The sequence below is a fragment of the Oncorhynchus tshawytscha genome, linkage group LG16 (assembly GCF_018296145.1).
Source record: "Oncorhynchus tshawytscha isolate Ot180627B linkage group LG16, Otsh_v2.0, whole genome shotgun sequence".
In the NCBI taxonomy this organism is placed as follows: Eukaryota; Metazoa; Chordata; class Actinopteri; order Salmoniformes; family Salmonidae; genus Oncorhynchus; species Oncorhynchus tshawytscha.
Genome location: NC_056444.1, coordinates 44,826,524 through 44,843,353, shown reverse-complemented (window position 1 = coordinate 44,843,353; position 16,830 = coordinate 44,826,524). Strand labels below are relative to the sequence as shown.

The 16,830-nt window shown below is 40.5% G+C and overlaps 1 protein-coding gene across 1 annotated transcript in view; it reads right to left on the bottom strand.

The window, feature by feature from the left end:
- Positions 1 to 9,179, bottom strand: part of LOC112215728 (MAP kinase-activated protein kinase 2-like) — a 43,540-nt gene extending 34,361 nt beyond the window's left edge. Inside the window, exon 1 of the mRNA XM_042299205.1 lies at positions 8,518 to 9,179. Within this exon, the coding sequence (XP_042155139.1) occupies positions 8,518 to 8,760 (243 nt within the window). The 5' untranslated portion in view covers positions 8,761 to 9,179. The remainder of the gene's footprint in view (positions 1 to 8,517) is intronic.
- Positions 9,180 to 16,830: the final 7,651 nt, after the last annotated feature.

The window sequence follows — 16,830 nt, the reverse complement described above, 5'->3', positions numbered from 1 at the left end:
GGTTTTGACATTTTTGCAAATGTATTAAGAAATTAATTTAAAAAAATAAAAAACGACTGAAAATTCATATTTAAATACAGTTTAAATACAGTTGCATACACCTCAGACAAATACATCTAAACTCAGTTTTTCACTATTCCTGCCATTTTATCCCAGTAAAAATTCCCTGTCTTAGGTCAGTTAGGATCACCACTATTTTAAGAATGTGAAATGTCAGAATAGAGATATTTATTTATTTCAGCTTGTAATTCTTTCATCACATTCCCAGTGGGTCAGAAGTTTACATACACTCAATTAGTATTTGGTAGCATTGCCTTTAAATTGTTTAACTTGGGTTCAACATTTTGGGTAGCCTTCCACAATAAGTTGGGGGAATTTTAGCCCATTCCTCCTGACAGAGCTTTTTCAGTTCTGCCCACACATTTTCTATAGGATTGAGATCAGGGCTTTGTGAGGGCCACTCCAATACCTTGACTTTGTGGTCCTTAAGCCATTTTGCCACAACTTTGGAAGTATGCTTGGGGTCGTTCAATATATCCACGTAATTTTCCTCCCTTATGAAGCCATCTATTTTGTAACGTGCACCAGTGCCTCCTGCAGCAAAGCACCCTCACAACATGATGCCAACACTCCCGTGCTTCAAGGTTGGGATGGTGTTTTTCGGCTTGCAAGCCACCCCCTTTTTCCTCCAAACACAATGATGGTCATTATGGCCAAACAGTTCTATTTTTGTTTCATCAGACCAGAGGACATTTCTCCAAAAAGTATGATCTTTGTCCCCATGTGCAGTTGCGAACCGTAGTCTGGCTTTTTTTAATGGCGGTTTTGGAGCAGTCGCTTCGTCCTTGCGGAGCGGCCTTTCAGGTTATGTCGATATAGGACTCGTTTTACTGTGTATATAGATACTTTTGTACCCGTTTCCCCCAGCATCTTCACAAAGTCCTTTGCTTGGTTCTGGGACTGATTTGCACTTTTCACACCAAAGTTTGTTCATCTCTAGGAGACATAACGTATCGCCTTCCTGAGCGGTATGACGGCTGCATGGTCCCATGGTGTTTATACTTGTGTACTATTGTTTGTACAGATGAACGAGGTACCTTCAGGCATTTGGAAATTGCTCCCAAGGATGAACCAGAATTGTGCAGGTCTACAAAAAATTCTGAGGTATTGGCTGATTTCTTTTGATTTTCCCATGATGTCAACCAAAGAGGCACTGAGTTTGAAGGTAGGTCTTGAAATACATCCACAGGTACACCTCCAATTGACTCAAATTATATATATATTAGCCTATCAGAAGCTTCTAAAGCCATGACTTCATTTTCTGGAATTTTCCAAGCTGTTTAAAGGCAGTCAACTTAGTGTATGTAAACTTCTGACCCACTGGAATTGTGATACAGTGAGTTATGAGTGAAATAATACGTCTGTAAACAAATGTGGGAAAATTAAAAATTATAGTTTGTTAACAAGAAATTTGTGGAGTGGTTGAAAAACTAGTTTTAATGACTCCAACCTAAGTGTATGTAAACTTCCGACTTCAACTGTATGTATTCAAACCCTTTACTCAGTACTTTGTTGAAAACCCTTTGGCAAAAATTACAGCCTCAAATTTCTTCCCTTTCCCTACAAACTTGGCACACCTTTATTTTTGGAGTTTCTCTCATTCTTCTCTGCAGATCCTCTGTCAGGTTGGATGGGGAACATCCATGCACAGCTATTTTCAGGTCTTTGCAGAGATGTTTGATCGGGTTCAAGTCCGAGCTCTGGCTGGGCAGCTCAAGGACATTCAGAGACTTGTCCTGAAGCCACTCCTGCGTTGTCCTGGCTGTGTGTTTAGGGTCGTTGTCCTGATGGAAGATGAACCTTCACCCCAGTCCGAGGTCCTGAGCACTCTGGATCTCTTTGTACTTCTCCCTGTTCATCTTTCCCCTCTATCCTGACTAGTCTCCCAGTCCCTGCAGCATGATGCTGCCATCACCATGCTTCACCATAGGGATGGTGCCAGGTTTCCTCCAGACGTGACACTAGGAATTCAGTCCAAAGAGTTCAGTCTTGGTTTCTTCAAACCAGACAATTTTGTTTCTCATGGTCAGAGAGTCTTTAGGTGCCTTTTGACCAACTCCTAATGGGCTGTCATGTGCCCTTTACTGAAGAGTGGCTTCCGTCTGGCCACTCTACCATAAAGGCCTGATTGGTGGAGTAATGCAGAAATGGTTGTCCTTCTGGAAGGTTCACCCATCTCCACAGAGGAGCTCTGTCTCAGTGACCATCAGGATCTTGGTCATCTCCCTGACCAAGACCCTTCTCTCCCAGTTTCTCAATTTGGCCGGGTGGGCAGCCTGCTCTAGGAAGAGTCTTAGTGGTTCCAAACTTCTTCCATTTAAGAATGATGGAGGCCACTGTGTTCTTGGGGTTCTTCAATGCAGCAGAAATGTTTTTGTACCCTTCCTCAGATCTACGCACTGACACAATCCTGTCTCTGAGCTCTACTGACAAATCCTTCGACCTCATGGCTTGGTTTTTCTCTGATATGCACTGCGGGACCTTTATATAGACAGGTGTGTGGCTTTCCAAATAATGTCCAATCGATTGAATTTACCACAGGTGGACTCCAAACAAGTTGTAGAAACATCAAGGAGGATCAATGGAAACAGGATGCACCTGAGCAGGAGTCAACAGCATCACAATTTATTTATTTATTTTACCTTTATTTAACTAGGCAAGTCAGTTAAGAACAAATTCTTATTTTCAATGACGGCCTAGGAACCTGTTCAGGGGCAGAACGACAGATTTGTACTTTGTCAGCTCGGAGGTTTGAACTTGCAACCTTCCTGTTACTAGTCCAACGCTCTAACCACTAGGCTACCCTGCCACCCCAATAAGGTAGTATCTGGTATTCCAGAATGCTATTGGCAGAAGATTTCATTATGTATCATAAATTCCTGCTAATTCATTCAGGCAAAAACAGAAAGGAATATTTTCCTCACAGACAGGCTAGCCATTGGCAGATATGGAAAAAAAATGTATATTCTGTATACCGGCAAGAATTTGCAGCTAGGGAAGAATCTGCTCTACTCAGGCAAAAACTCCTGAAAGGACACCTTTGGGAAGGGCAATGTTGGTCTTATTTCCAGTACGACAGAATTTCAGACACACACACGGCCGACTAATCATACAGTACAACCCTGAAGAGCCGAGTCAGCCCAGCTTGTTGATAGAGGAGAGGCCAGGCTAGTAGACAAACCTCTATCCAGAGTGGGAAAGGCCATCTAAGATCATGGTTCTTCATTCCAGGGAGGTCTCTGCTGGTTTGTGCAGAATAAATGTACCCGTCTCTGGATACCTGCCCAATAAATGCTGATAATATCAGTGTGGAGCTGTAGGACTCCAGACCAAATAATCCCCAGTCCGCTCTGGCCTCTCGTGCTAGGCTACTTTTAGACAAAGGCATGTCCCTATCGTTCTCCTCCAGCTAAAAGTATTAGCATGGGTCAAGCAGTGGAGGAAAGGACCCCAGGGATGGGGTTATTAATGGCAAACCTGTCATCTTCAGATCGTAAATGATCTTGACTTAAGGTAGAGTACGCAAATGCTGTACGGTGAACAGCATTCTCTCCATCCCTGTTAGGCCAAATAGTATTTGCCTGGCCCAGGCAGAGGAGGAAAGGATAAGGATGGGGTGTAGACTACAAGCCTAAAAGAAAAGCTCTCCTTTTCAAAGAATTTGGACGCAGTAGAAAGGAAGGATTTGTGAGGTTACAAAAAAAATCAAAAATGTACTATTCGAAGATGACCTGAGAAAGAGATCTAAATATCTAGCCTTATATGACTGTGGGAAAGGAAGAATGACATCTTTTGTTGCATAATTCCTCCTAAAGACAATGTGTAAAAGACACTGGATCAACAAACCACTGATCAATGAAGCCCATCTACTGTATATAAGCTTAAGTGGCCTGACACAGAGCCAAAGCCACAGACACAATATAGCATTACAAGCTGCTAAAGGGTGATCGATGAGTACGGGATAAACGGTGACGTCCTGTATATTTCTTTGGAAAATATGGACGACACAGCACCTCGTCCCTTTGCGGAGTTCATATTTCCAAGGTAATGTACAGAACGGAGGCGTTTATCCTGCTTATAGCACAGTTGGCAAATAAAACAATAGTAAAGCACAGTAGGAAAGAAATGTAGGTTGATATTTTCATTCTATAAGCAAAATCATACTTCCGCATGTTTTGGTTGCTAGACACGCGACCCGGTTTGTTCGATTAGTTCTAGATTTATGGTTGCGACCCAGTTGTTCGTTCTATATGTTCCGTTGCCATGCTCGCTTGCAACATTCTTATCCTTTGCTTCATAGCTAGCCAACTAGCTACGTCTAAAACAGTAACGACCACCGCAGCCAGAATAACAGCAAAGTAGCTGCATTTTCTATTGACATTCATTTGGATACATCAATAAAAAATGAACTAATGATGCCCAATTTTGCATGGCATAACTAGAAAAATTTGCCTTATCATCAGGACACGCAACACTGTTCCTTACGAGGAGATCGCATTGCATATCAAACATTAGGCTAGAAGCTAGCTAAATACTTTGTTACTAACAAACCTGCCAATATGACAACCGAATGTTTTTAAATCTGTTGCTGAAATGTTTTGTTTTTATTAAAAATAAATCGCTGGTCAAAGAAACATGTGGGAGGATGACAGCTTAGTGCCACTTGTGTCATGACTGCAGCAGTAGGGACTGGAGAAATTCATGTTCATCATTAGATGCTCCCAAAACAAAATGTCTCTCCAAAAACAAATCAGCTAGCTAGCTAGCTTAGTTTTGCATTTTTGGTACTGCATTTACAATGTATTCAATTCTGTTTGTGTGGTTATTGGTTTAGCTTTCTGTAACTTTGTAGCAAGTACTGTCTGCATGTGTAGGTGCATATTGTTTCAAGATTGCAAGGTGTCCTTATTTATTTTCCAACTGCCCATTATCTGGTTTTAATGCCCATTCTAGAATGCCCTTCTAGCCCATCAGAAACGAGTAGTCAACAATGCTGTGGTATAGGGCTGGGCGTTATACCGGTATTGATGCAGGGACTGGTTTGGGTTTTTACTTTACATTCTATACCGGTATTTGAATGTTTGGTTTGTTAAATGTGATACACCATGTGTAATGTCAATTTTTATAGTTTACTTTGCTACTTGAGTAATCTCTCTCCGCACCACTTTCCACACAGACCTAGCCACACCCCCTGTCACTCAAGGAGCGCATTTGATATGCCTTAATATAAATCTACTGGCAATCTATAATGAAACTATTAGTTTGTGTTTCTTACATCAGCAACCAGGTAGTTTGTCTTTTCTTAGAAAGTTCAATCTTAAAAACCCTAAATCTTGTGAAATGCTAATTGTTAGCTGCTAATGCTAATAAATGTACTGAGTAAGAGCAAACGTAGCTAGCTAATACAGCCTGATAATACCAGTGATGGTGTAGCCCTAAATCAGCATGTTGTTTGTGCAACAGTATCTTCTAAATCAAAGAGGAATATGCAAAGAAAGAATATGTAAGCTACATGAAGTAGATAAGCTTTGGCAACATTGCATGTTCTCTTAAAGGGTCCCCTAGGAAACACTTATCAACACTTCAGTTCCTACCCTGTCACAATAACTCCCTGGCATTTTCATTTGTCATCATCTCAAACACTGTATTCAATGTGCCCACTATTATATTCTAACTGTAGAATTAGAAAAGTAATTATATTTCCATGATTCCAACAGTTTTGCTCTATTTCAAAAGTCAAAAATCGCAATTACAACATTTGGCTAAAAATAGGTCCTAGATTATTTGCCCATATCGTGCAGCCCTACATGGCAGTGTGGAAATGACCTCAATTGAGCAGTGGTGTAAAGTACTTAAGTAGAAATACTTTCAAGTACTACTTAAGTAATTTTGTTCTTCGTATCTGTACTTTACTTTTATTGACAACTTTTACTTCACTACATTCCTAAAGACAATACTGTACTTTTTACTCCATACATTTTCTCTGACACCTAAAAGTACTCGTTACATTTTGAATGCTTAGCAGGACAGGAAAATGGTCCAATTCACGCACTTGTCAAGAGAACATCCCTGGTCATCTACTGCCTCTGATCTGGGGGACTCACTAAACACAAATGGTTTGTTTGTAAATTATGTCAGAGTGTTGGTGTGCCCCTGGCTATCCATAAATATTTGTTTTTTTTAAACAAGAAAATGGTGTCATCTGGTTTGCTTAATATAAGAAATTTTAAATGGTTTCTACTTTTACTTTTGACACTTAAGTATATTTAAAGCTAAATATTTATATACTTTTACTCAAGTAGTATTTTACTGGGTGATTCACTTTTACTTGAGTCATTTTCAATTAACGTATCTTTTACTTTTACTCAAGTATGACAATTGGGTACTTTTTTCCACCACTGCAATTGAGTGCAGGAAACAGAAATGAGAGTGCTGATATTGTTTTGGTTGAAGTTGAATTGAATCAGTATAAACCAATCAGAATGGAGAAAGACTCATTGAAATCACTTAGAATGTATGTGTTGCCACCCTAGGATCACTCACTACTCATAAAGCAAATTAACTTTTATTATTCAAAAACTAAACTATACCGTCATACAGTCCATTTTTTTATTATAAATACAGTGATATAATATTTTGGCCATATCGCCCAGCCCTACTGTGGTATAAATGCATATACACATCATCCTCACACTCATCTCCACTTCAAAGTCAAGCTGTGCTCAGCATTCCAAAGCTGCAACCCTGGTCCCCCAAATAGAGCAGGTGTCCAGGAGGAGGACACATGCATTAGGGCTGACTAATAGATCCCAGAGGAGCAGACTGAGGCACTATCAGGAAGTGGTCCATTGTCAATGATCTCTGCCTGCCTACTAACACTGGGGCTTGCAGGCAGAAACACTGCCCTGAGGAGTAATGAAAGGAGGAAGAGTGTATCTGTAACATCAGAGGAAGAGTGTGTGAGGTGAAAGGAGACAGGAGGGGGTGGGATGCTGTTATTGGTTAAGGCTTATCTGAGAGATCTAGAAAACAGCATGGGACATTGTCTATTTCAAGTCTGTCAATTATCTAGAACAGAGGTATTCAACTCTTCCCTGACAAGGTCTGAAGCCTGCTGGTTTTCTGTTCTACCTGATAATTATTACACCCACCTGGTGTCCCAGGTCTAAATCAGCCCCTAATTAGAAGGCAATTATTTTATTTTTAAACGCAGTGGAACTGACTTCAAGGTCCACGGTTGAAAAAACGCAGTGGAACTGACTTCGAGGTCCACAGTTGAATTTGAGGGATCTAGAAGATCTTAGGGTTGACTAAGAACAAAGGAGTTATAGTGAACGCTTACAACAACGCAGTGAGTGAAGCAAACAAATGAGTGGCATATCAGTTACTTAATTTCTGATTTAAAAAAACAAACAATTTTGGTGTACAGCATTTAAAAAATATTGTCCCTTTTCTAAAAATGTTTCCTGGAAACCTCTTATAAAAATCTGTGGAGACAAACGGTTTAAGTTTAGCCTTGAATATAACTGTTACATAAATAGGCCTATAGATATGATAATGTGTTATTGCTTTCATTTTTCTGAGTATTTAAAAAACAATGTCAGAATAGATACAGAGGAGGCCTAAATGCAGACATATTCAAACAAGATCAGAAAGTTCACCCATTTTAAAATGAGAGGAGAGGCTGACCGTAATGCAATCAGAAAAGCAATGATTTGCTCTATCAGCAACCCTGATGGTTAGATATGAATCATAGGATTTCTAGTGTATAGTCAGGGCCTCAGAGAGAAAGTAGCACCCACAAGAGACTAACTGGGTATTGGTGGGACTCTCGTCTGCTCTCTTATGAGTAAACAGATTTTTCACCCCAATTTTAAAAAAGGAACCTATTGTGCTTCAAATCATCCATATCACACAGTACTAAATAGAGCCATGGCTATATGGAACTCGATTCCACATCAAGTAACTGATGCAAGCAGTAAAATCAGATTTTAAAAATATTTTAAAATACCTTATGGAACAGCAGGGACTGAAGCAAAACAGCAGCTAATGTGGATCCATAATAAATACAAGTACAAATCACATTGAAAACATTATATGGTAACAAAGTTGCAAGTGAGATTTATTAACTTATTCAACTTCCAGTCTGGAAATGGAATGTGCTTTGAAAAGTGTGGGTATGTCTTAAGGAATTAATTTGCGTTTTTGCTGTCAAAATAATATTTCTGCCATTGCACATGGAAGTGCACTACCATAATTGATCATTCATCAGTGGGATGGTAAATATACTCATACTCAATTGTTTACAAGTATGCAGGGCTATAGAAGCACCCTTCCTCAAAATGTAAAATGGTTCCACTTTCTTGACCACTTTAGACAGTTTCACTTGGTAGTCTCAAATAAAAAGAATAACATAACATTGTTTCAAGTCGAGTGATACACAAAACATGTATTTACCTTCAGAGCGTATTTATCTCCACTTCCTTTTTGGAATATTTCCAATACTTTCCCATTGATGCCCATACCAAGGACTTGATTTGTAACTTTGTAGTCGTCAGTTATGGCATTCTTTTTTATTTGAAGAGGGTTGTGTGGTTTGGCGAAAAACGGAGGAAAGGGAGCAGAGTTCAGATTTGGCACTTGCTGTTGTTGCTGGTTCGTTAACGCCGGTTGGTTCTGGTTCTGAGGATTCGACCACATTTTTCTGATTTGGTTTGAGAGCGCGGATTCACTGATAACAATTCTAATTTTTCCGCCGTGAAATCCTCAGTTAAGATGGAAACAGTGGCTTCCTTAATAGTTCGCTAATGCTAGCTACCTACCTGCTGATGTGTGGTTGCACTAGCATGCTAACGATCTAGCAATATCTCACAGTGCTACAGTACCCTTATAATTACTTTAGATAGATAGCAAATGAGCAAGCTAGCTATAATCTACTTGCTTATGAACCGTCGAGGGATATTCATAGCTTGCAAAGTTATATCAACTTATCTGGCGGCGAAGCTAGCTGGCTACGTTGACTCGTTCCGACTCACTCACTGCCACCTGCATTAATAAAGTCACCACCAGAGAAAGGAGGAAGGGTTATTCTTCGTGAAGCGGACACCACAGATAGAACAATGAGACAGACATTTCACTGGATGTATAAATATGAAGCATCCGCTTGGTGTTTCCTCTCACTACCACATATGGTAGTGAGAGGAAGCCCAGCGGCCGGCAGTGGGAGAAGTTGAAAGGAGATGGAGTTTGGCCTGGATTCTGCAAGTCTTCTCATCGATTAATTAAACAATTGATCTCAATCCAATATTATTTTCCCAAAACTAGAATATGTTATGAACAGAGTGGACTAAGTTTTGTAGACTTTACCCTTTGACAAAGTTTGACAAAATCACGATGTCTAGGAGTGCAAAAGCGAGTTGAGTTATTTTACACGAGTAGTGCATAGGCCAAAGGATCTCGCTAGCTCGTGTTTGGCTCTGCCCACTTCCTTGTTTGTTCTGCCCACTATGACTAATCTGTTCCGGTTGGAAACGACAGGCTGTGGTCTCTTGTTTTAGTTATAAAAAAAATCTTTGCAGGCGCTTTCCTGTCATTGACTAGATGTTATCATGTCTTCGTCGCTTCTCTGTCTTTACAGGGTAGCTCCCCCTGCTAAAAAAAAATCCCCTGACTTCAGTATCGAATGGGCCAGACGTCACGACTTCCCAGGTTGTCTGTTGATTTCCCCCCCGACTCTCGCTTCCTATGAGCTCACGCTTGTGAGGCTCGAATCGTGGAATGGCAGGCATCAGAGAGCGGTCTCTGGACATGGTGGGCAAATTAGCTAATTTCCCCAATAACAAAAGCACATGTTGGTAGAGATAAAAGTAATAATTCTTCCAATATTTTAAACATGGGAAGATTGATCATTGCTGATCAAAGGCTAGACAACAGATCTAATGGTAGTGATGAATGGTGCATGATCAATAAATGAGGTATTATCACCACAAACCCACACAGTTAAGTGTATCTTTATTGTTTTAAAATAATAATATAGGTTTAATCCTGTTCCTGTCTGCACAGTAAATTTCCCAGTGGAAGAATAAAGTTTGACATTACATTTTGACCTGACTTCATTGTACAGTGCAATCAATGTCCAGTATGTCCCTCAGAGGGCTTTTTTTATTGGTTCAACACTTCACCTCTTGAGCCAAAAAATGAAAACTTGAACTGTTCTTATTCTATTGTAGCAATCCTCACTGTATGAGCTACGTTACAATGCCCTCTTCTCTCTCTCTCGATTAAATTCAAGGGCTTTATTGCCACGGGAAACATATGTTAACATTGCCAAAGCAAGTGAGTAGATAATAAACAATACACATTTGCAGTAAACATTACACTCACAGAAGTTCCAAAAGAAAAAAGACATTTCAAATGTCATATTTATGTATATATACAGTGTTGTAATGATGTGCAAACAGTGAAAGTACAAAAGGGAAAATAAATAAACGTATTTAGTATTTACAATGGTGTTTGTTCTTCACTGGTTTCCCTTTTCTTGTGGCAACAGGTCACAGTAGATATGGGAGTTTATCAAACTTGTTTTTTTTTCTTTGTGGATCTGTGTAATCTGTGGGAAATATGTGTCTCTAATATTGTCATATATTTGGCAGGAGGTTAGGAAGTTCGGCTCAGTTTCCACCTCATTTTGTGGGCAGTGTGCACATAGCCTGTCTTTTCTTGAGAGCCAGGACTGCCTACGGTGGCTTTTCTCAATAGCAAGGCTATGCTCACTGAGTCTGTACATAGTCAAAGCTTTCCTTCAGTTTGGGTCAGTCACAGTGGTCAGGTATTCTGCCACTGTGTACTCTCTGTTTAGGGCCAAGTAACATTCTAATGTTGCTTTCCTGGGGCTCTGTGGGCGTCTGTTTGTATTTGTGAACAGAGCCCCAGGACCAGTTTGCGGACGACACAACAGTGGTAGGCTTGATTACCAACAACGACGAGACGGCCTACAGGGAGGAGGTGAGGGCCCTCGGAGTGTGGTGTCAGGAAAATAACCTCACACTCAACGTCAACAAAACTAAGGAGATGATTGTGGACTTCAGGAAACAGCAGAGGGAACACCCCCCCATCCACATCGATGGAACAGTAGTGGAGAGGGTAGCAAGTTTTAAGTTCCTCGGCATACACATCACAGACAAACTGAATTGGTCCACTCACACAGACAGCATCGTGAGGAAGGCGCAGCAGCGCCTCTTCAACCTCAGGAGGCTGAAGAAATTCGGCTTGTCACCAAAAGCACTCACAAACTTCTACAGATGCACAATCGAGAGCATCCTGGCGGGCTGTATCACCGCCTGGTATGGCAACTGCACCGCCCTCAACCGTAAGGCTCTCCAGAGGGTAGTGAGGTCTGCACAACGCATCACCGGGGGCAAACTACCTGCCCTCCAGGACACCTACACCACCCGATGCTACAGGAAGGCCATAAAGATCATCAAGGACATCAACCACCCGAGCCACTGCCTGTTCACCCCGCTGTCATCCAGAAGGCGAGGTCAGTACAGGTGCATCAAAGCTGGGACCGAGAGACTGAAAAACAGCTTCTATCTCAAGGCCATCAGACTGTTAAACAGCCACCACTAACATTGAGTGGCTACTGCCAACACACTGTCAATGACACTGACTCTACTCCAGCCACTTTAATCATGGGAATTGATGGGAAATGATGTAAATATATCACTAGCCACTTTAAACAATGCTACCTTATATAATGTTACTTACCCTACATTGTTCATCTCATATGCATACGTTGATACTGTACTCTATATCATCGACTGCATCCTTATGTAATACATGTATCACTAGCCACTTTAACTATGCCACTTGGTTTACATACTTATCTCATATGTATATACTGTACTCGATATCATCTACTGTATCTTGCCTATGCTGCTCTGTACCATCACTCATTCATATATCCTTATGTACATATTCTTTATCCCCTTACACTGTGTATAAGACAGTAGTTTTTTTTGGAATTGTTAGTTAGATTACTTGCTCGTTATTACTGCATTGTTGGAACTAGAAGCACAAGCATTTCGCTACACTCGCATTAACATCTGCTAACCATGTGTATGTGACAAATAAAATTTGATTTGATTTGAATTTGATTTGATTTTAGGGGACTCTTCTCCAGGTTCATGTTTCTGTAGGTGATGGCTTTGTTCTGAAAGGTTTGGGAATCGTTTCCTTTTAGGTGGTTGTAGAATTTAACCTCTCTTTTCTGGATTTTGATAATTAGCAGATATCGGTCTAATTCTTCTCTGCATGCATTATTTGGTGTTTTATATTGTACATGGGGGATATTTTTGCAGATTGGTGTTTGGGCTTGCTCGTCTGTGGGGTTGTTTAGTGAAGAGGTCTGGTCTGACACACTAGGGGTGGGAGTATCTTTCTCAAGAGAGAGCTTATCGTACTGAGCTATATCTGTGATAATGTGAAAGTCCAGCTGAAACTGTTTTTGGTTTCCCTGTACCATTACTGTTCCAGATTTGTACACATTCACTGACTCCTCCTCATTGCCTAATTTCCTATCTCTGCCCCCTCTCCCAGCTCGTACTGACACCTACCCATGAGCCCCACCCTCTCCATTTACTGTAACCAGCATCCCCACTCACTGAGCTCTGACACCGGAGGTCGAAAAGTAGTTGACATTTGGGAAGTCGCCCTGCCCTTGATTTCAACGTCGGTTTTGGGTCCGGTCTGGACCGGCCTTGATTTCAACATGGAAAAGGTTATACAGACACTCCTGACTGCAAAACACTATTTCATTTTAGAATTGGTTAAAAATTAGGTTATGGTTAGGGTCAGTTTGAGATATTGGTTAGTCTTTTTCAATGTCAATAGTGTCCTTTCAAGGTAGAGTTTTGGGCCTTTATTTTGGCCCAAACATAGACGTCCATGATTGGTTCAGATTTGGTCTGGTCCGGAAAGCACAGTTCACTACTGTACAGTAACGTAAATAATAGTTCAGTACAGACAGCACAGTTCACTACTGTACAGTAATGTAAAGTATAGTACAGTACACTAGAGCACAGTTTACCCACATATTATTTTTACCACTACATCACTGCTTGGCGTACCTATTCAGGATACATTACCATGAAGAGAAAGACATTCATATCCCTAATGATGCATTTCTGTTTAATTCAGATCAGGGACCCATGATGTAAACCCATTACCATAATTATGTTACCAGGTGTAAATCCACTTCACTTACTGTAGTTGAATAACCAAGAGATTTTTTCAAATGCAAGGTGTCATGTCATAGCTGACACCCAGTCTTTCTGCAGATATATTTTAAACTAAATTCGGAGCCGAGATTTGTCGCATAACAAATTGAGGGAGATTTTTCTGTAATTCTATGACCAAACTTTGTGTAACAGTACTCGTCTTGCGTTGTGTACAATCAGTCATCGACACGGAACTCCAACATGTAGCACCAGTCATGTAGCTCTATTCTGATAAGAACGACACAAAATTGCAAGTCATGCAATGCACGTCTCACCATCCAACTCTGCATTCACGCACGCTGGTTTGGCGCTTGTTCACTGGGACAGTTACCAAAATAATACAATTACAATATAATATCTTTAACAATGTACCTGATAAGAACGACACAAAATTGCACGTCATGCAATGCACGTCTCACCATCCAACTCTGCACTCACGCACTGTACAAAATATATGAAACCCCCCCCACCAGACACGGTAAGTTGCTAGCTAGTACTGGCGGGAATTCTCTACAACAAAATGCACAACAAATATTCTCCAAAAACCGCTGCATCTTATGTGTGATGTTCGAATAACATTTACAAACAATTTGATATAAATTGTACATTTAAATCATCACTTGAGAGTATAAAAATCACTTTTGATGTACAGTGCTTTGCAACCAACAACTTACCGCTGGTTTGGTGCTTGTTCACTGGGACGATTCTAACTGGAACATCCCCCCTCGTAAGCAAGCTACGCAAACCGGCCAATAAGATGCCATGTTGAGTAGGTGAAGGCAAGACAAACTCAAACCAAAAACCCATTGGCTTAACAATAAAGTGGCAAGGGGAATCACCAATATAACCCTGTTACATTTGCATCTGCACAGTTCTTCCAGTAAATGTGTTTTTGTTCAAATGTAACATTTTGAAATCAATACATTTTAAAGTGAAAAAAAACGGAGTCTCCGTGTAATTCCATTATTGTGGAATTGCCCTAATGCAAGTCAATAAAGTCCTTATCATCCACTTTGGTCAGCTAACACCCCAATGTAGACAGGTTTCCTGATTTAAATATCACAATACAATTCCCTAACCATGTCAAAGTTTTCCCTCAAACACACTTGGATACTTACGGTTGGTGCCAATTTTTATACAAGGGTGATATTGAGAGCTTCAAGTTCCTTGGTGTCCACATCACCAAACTACGGGCACTTTAAGCATACATACATACATACATATATGTGTATGTACACACACACACACACACACACACACACACACTTGAAGTCGGAAATTTACATACACTTAGGTTGGAGACATTAAAACTAATTTATCAACCACTCCACAAGTATCTTGTTAACAAACTATAGTTTTGGCAAGTCGGTGAGGACATCTACTTTGTGCATGACACAAGTCATTTTTCCAACAATTGTTTACAGACAAAATATTTCACTGTATTACAATTCCAGTGAGTCAGAAGATTACATACACTAATTTGACTGTGCCTTTAAACAGCTTTGAAAATTCCAGAAAATGATGTCATTGTTACGCACGCCTCTGTGAAGAGGGAACGCAACACCCTGCTACAACTCAACTCCCCATGAAGTGAAAGAGGTATGGGACTGTAGGTATGAGTAAGGATGACAAAGGCAGAGAGAGTGGTACAAGGAATTTATTCTGTCACACGGTAATATGGGGAAAAGGGGTTGGACGGAACCAAAGCAAAGAAAGTAAATCTCAAAGCCCCCTCTCCTACCTTACCTGCCTACCAACTACTCACCTAATTTAGCAACACCTGGTGCCCTAACCAAAATACAGAGGGTGGTCCGCCCAGGTCTTACCTAGTGTGCCAAGACAGTGAATATACTATGGGTATATGTATGCCCGCGGGCCTCTTGCCTAAGCACTCCCTAGGTGCCTTCCCCTTCCCCCCTGGGAACAAATGAAACACAATAATAAACTTCACAACAAAACCTGAGACAAAACTAACTCAGGACATTAAAGAAGCTCTGACAAAGCAACAAACACAGAACATACCAAAGCTGCTCCCAACAACAACTAACATAGTACATACTAACTCTGTTCGCAACAACCAACATGATATAACCCTCAGCCATCAACCTCCTGTCTCAGCAATCATCTTTCAGCAATCATCTTTCAGCAATGATGTCCCACTGAGAATACCAACACAGTATATAACCCATAGCCATCAGCCTCCTCTCTCAGCAATGAGCTTTCTCTCAGCAATGAGCTTTCTCTCAGCAATGATCTCTCAGCAATGACCTCCCAGCAATGACCTCCCAGCAATGATCTCTCTTCTGAATGGAACACACATACAGCTGTACATGCAAATACACAAACCACAACACAGAAACTGGGGAACGTAACAGTCATGGCTTTAGAAGCTTCTGATAGGCTAAACAATAATATGCAAGTATAAACACCATGGGACCACACAGCTATCGTACCGCTCAGAAAGGAGACACGTTCTGTCTCCTAGAGATGAACGTACTTTGGTGTGAAAAGTGCAAATCAATCCCAGAACAACAGCAAAGGACCTTGCGAAGATGCTGGAGGAAACAGGTTAAAAAAAGTATCTATATCCACAGCAAAACGAGTCCTATATTGAAATAACCTGAAAGGCCGCTCAGGAAGGAAGAAGCCACTGCTCCTAAATCGCCATAAAAAAATCAGACCACGGTTTGCAACTGCACATGGGGACAAAGATCGTACTTTTTGGAGAAATGTCCTCTGGTCTGATGAAACAAAACAGAACTGTTTGGCCATAATGACCATTGTTATATTTGGAGGAAAAAGGAGGAGACTTGCAAGCTGAAGAACACCATCCCAACTATGAAGCACGGGGGTGGCAGCATCATGGGGGTGCTTTGCTGCAGGAGGGACAGGTGCACTTCACAAAATAGATGACATCATGTGGGAGGAAAATTATGTGGATATATTGAAGCAAAATCTCAAGACATCAGTCAGGAAGTTAAAGCTTGGTCGCAAATGGGTCAACAATTTAAAGGCAATGCTACCAAATACTAATTGAGTGTATGTAACCTTCTGACCCATTGGGAATGTGATGAAAGAATCATTCTCTCTACTATTATTCTGACATTTTATATTCTTAAAATAAAGTGATGATCCTAACTGACCTAAGACAGGGAAATGTTTCCTAGGATTAAATGTCAGGAATTGTGAATATAATATATAATTTTCTTAGTTTTAATCAACATAAATACTTTTCTCATTTTGTCAGGAACCATAAACTGGTATTGGTTGTGACCAATTTCAATCGACAATACAGGGATTTTACTCTGTTTGCCCAGAACACCTTCTACAGATGTATTTACGTAAAACATTTAATTTTAGTTTAAAACTTTATGAGAAACACAATGGTTTTTTTGATTATTTGATTTATCTATCACATTAAGAAAATTATTTTAATTCCTTAATCCATAAATATGGGCCTGTGCTGGCTGTGCTTGTATTCCTGCACAGAGGC